The 3250-nt window shown below is 35.2% G+C and overlaps 1 protein-coding gene across 1 annotated transcript; it reads left to right on the top strand.

Moving 5' to 3' along the window:
- On the top strand, positions 1416 to 3154 carry LOC109843391. The gene is made up of 3 exons (XM_020412323.1): positions 1416 to 2616; positions 2733 to 2860; positions 2964 to 3154. The coding sequence occupies exons 1-3, from the start codon at positions 2390 to 2392 to the stop codon at positions 3002 to 3004; spliced, it is 396 nt and encodes a 131-aa protein (XP_020267912.1). The 5' UTR covers positions 1416 to 2389; the 3' UTR covers positions 3005 to 3154.

Below are 3250 nucleotides of genomic sequence, written 5' to 3'. Positions count from 1 at the left end.
ATTTAGCAAAACCGACCTTTTTTTGTTAGCTCACCAAAGCTAACCAAAAAGAGGTAGGTTTTGCTGAATGTGATTTTCGAAACACACATGACTAATAGTCTAGTGTGTTTAGTGGCTGCTAATCAGCCACTAAACAAAAAAAAACCCGGACTACTAGTTCCATGGGTTCAGAAAGTGAGTTTGCCTAAAAACATGAATAATTAAAAGTTGCAGATGAAGCCAAAAGTTGACGCAATGAACATCACTCTCATCACGTGGGTTCCACTCCATAGATGAGCTCTACTAGTTTCTAAACCCCTCTGTTTCTCAAATCACTCTCATCACATGTAGCATACTAGCAGTTAATGAAACTATCTTTGAAAATTTGTTTTGTAACTGTTAGTATGCTACATCACTCAAATCACGTGGAGCCCACTCCATACATGGGATGTCCAAGTTTCTGAGCCCCTCTGTTTCTCACAGTACCCGAAAAAAGTTAAAAACAAACCCATGGGTCTACTAGTCCCGTGGATTTTCTAGTTTTTATTTAGTAGCCAATTAGCGGCCACTAAACACACGGGACTACTAGGCCCGTGTGTTTCAAAAATCACATTCAACAAAACCGACCATTTTTTGGCTAGTTTTCACGAGTTGGCCAAAAAATGTTGGTTTTGCAAAATATTTAGTAAAACGGCAGGTTTTGCTAAATATTTAGCAAAAGTGGCCTATTTTAAAAAATTCTCCATTATTCTAATAATTGCAATTATTCTAATAATTTGATTAATGTATTTGAGATTGATTTTGATAATCATGAAATTTAATCTTAGCTTTTCATATATAAGAAACATATTAATGAATTCTTTTGTATCATATAAACTATATTTTGCTTGATATTATCTTGTTTTATCATATTTGTCTGGTATTTGCATGTATATGCGTATCCATATGGATTTTAGCAGATATGGATACATGTTTTTTTATCGAGACATACCATGTTCGTATATATGGTTGGTAACTGAATATAGATATGATAAGTATCATATCGAAACAATTTGCACCCTAGGACTCTTATCTCATACATATTACTACACTAGGTGACATGCACATGCAATGCATTTTGTTAAATATCATGATTATTTGGTTCATTTCTTTAATATATAATAACTTGGTCGTGAAATTGTTTCTTTTAAGCCTCAACTTGATGGTGTAATATTATTTATAAACTTTCTTAATACCTACATTTATGTATCTTTAGCTTTAAATTCACATGTTGTTGTGACCATAAGCATTACAAGCAACAAATCATTCAAAATGATGAGTCACTTATATGTCAATCAGTTTATTCATTGTCTCAAATCTTATAATAACAAATTATATATATAAGGGTTTTTATTTCTAGACACATTTGTTTACTCAACTTTATCAATAAACTCAATCATTATTACTTGTATCTTTAAACCCAGTTCTTTTTTTATATTTATCTTTAAACCCAATTTCTAAAATACAGTAGGTAAAAGACTAGTATTTATACAGAATCATGGAAAAAAACCCAAAATACCCTTTCATTAGCCCCATATAAACCAGTACTCTCTCTCTCTCTCTCTCTCTCTCTCTCTCTCTCTCTCTCTCTCTCTCTCTCTCTCTCTCTTCATCTTCCCCTTTTCAACTCAGCCCCAAATTAAAAAACAAAAATCCCATTCATTCGAAAATCAAAAGCCCCAATTTCCATCGCTCGCTGTCATCGCTGTCGCTCGCCGCCTCGCTCTCGCCCGCCGCCCTTCGCCCACTGTAGCATTCACCGTTGCCCTAGACCTCGACATCGCCCATTGCCGTCGTCCTCGACCTCGACTGGGAACTTGGATTTTTCTCTTGTATTTTGGACTCCATCGCCGTCGCCCTTCGCCTGCCGTCGTCCAAGTAGCTGTTGTCGTCGACCTCGCCGTCGCCCGTTACACTGTAAGACTCATAATATAGTATCATATAATTCTTCAATCACGAGGAATGCCAAGCTTAACTCGACATACACTTCTGCTTCAAAAAAACTCGACATACACTTTTTCATGATCTCTCACTGTATGCTCAAGTGATATCGAGCATCCTTGGCGCTCACCGCGCTTTGATATCTACATATGCATTAGAGACGTTGATTTTGTATATGTTCCATCTCTTTAACATGGCCCTTTGATGGTCCTTTTTTGTAGGTTCTATATAGGTTTTTAGACTATTATAGCAAGTTTGATTGAGATATGTATTGCATTAGTTTGTGTGGTCCTATCTTAATATCATCTCTACCAGAACTTCTGGGTAAGTTATTTGATATAACTATACTCGAAATACGATTGGAAATTCGTTGTAAATTTTTTCTTGATCTTACTGTATGCTCAAGTGATAACGAGCATTAGTAATTTTGATGTCATGCCGGCTTAGTAATTTTGTGTTTAGATGCAAATACACTTGGCATATGTTGGCATTATCTGTAAAGGATCGAAAGTTTTATCATTACTCTTCTCTCCGCGGATACATGACTGATGCTGTTGATTTTAGAGTGAAGCTTATTTCTACCATTCCCAATGATTGGAATTTGGATATTATATCTTGTCGTGAGATAGAAAGTGTCGATGTACCTCAACAACTCGGGTTAGTGTATTCGACTTATTCGCATGTTATTGTTTTTTTGTATGTGATGACACACAAAAACTATATATTGTGGGCCAAAAGTGTTGTATTGATATTGTAAACATGTGAACTTGCAGTAGCTTGGACTGCAAGGTGTTCTTGATGTCATACATGTTCAGTCTCATTTCCGGTCAACCAATTTCAGTTGACCAAAAGGATTGTGCAAGACATAGAGTTCGTATCGTTGCTATATTTCTATCTGAAGGTATATTCTCAATAAGCGTAATGATCAGTGGTTTTTTTAGAAATGCTGCTAACATGTATATTCAGTCTACTATTTTTTTGATTTGTGTATCTTTTGATTTCAGAATATAAACGTGATCCTCAAGCTAATTTCCCCGGATGCTAGTTGTCAACTGAGATATGCAAATTTTTTGTGGTATATAAATATATGTTTCGAGTATGTAAGTAGATAATCTGAAAGTCTTTTGAGTGTTATTTTGTGTGTATAAATATATGTTTGGAGCTTGATTTGTAAAGTATTGTTCTTAGTTTTTTAGACTGAAAGTAGATAATGAAAGTTATGTTCTCAATAATGTTATGTGCTTGTGATATGCGTTTGGTGCTATTATGTGCTGGTTGATGAGGGTTGCTA

Source organism: Asparagus officinalis, chromosome 5 (genome assembly GCF_001876935.1).
Source record: "Asparagus officinalis chromosome 5, Aspof.V1, whole genome shotgun sequence".
Lineage (NCBI taxonomy): Eukaryota > Viridiplantae > Streptophyta > Magnoliopsida > Asparagales > Asparagaceae > Asparagus > Asparagus officinalis.
The sequence above is the reverse complement of the archived record's forward strand: the minus strand, read 5'-3'. Positions and strand labels throughout refer to the sequence as shown.

Bases quoted from the DNA above. Each gene is read 5' to 3' on its own strand.
- LOC109843391 (XM_020412323.1), top strand. From the start codon at position 2,390: ATGTCATGCCGGCTTAGTAATTTTGTGTTTAGATGCAAATACACTTGG. The intron at 2,617-2,732 runs GTTAGTGTATTC...GTGAACTTGCAG, and splicing joins GATGTACCTCAACAACTCGG to TAGCTTGGACTGCAAGGTGT. The intron at 2,861-2,963 runs GTATATTCTCAA...TTTTGATTTCAG, and splicing joins TGCTATATTTCTATCTGAAG to AATATAAACGTGATCCTCAA.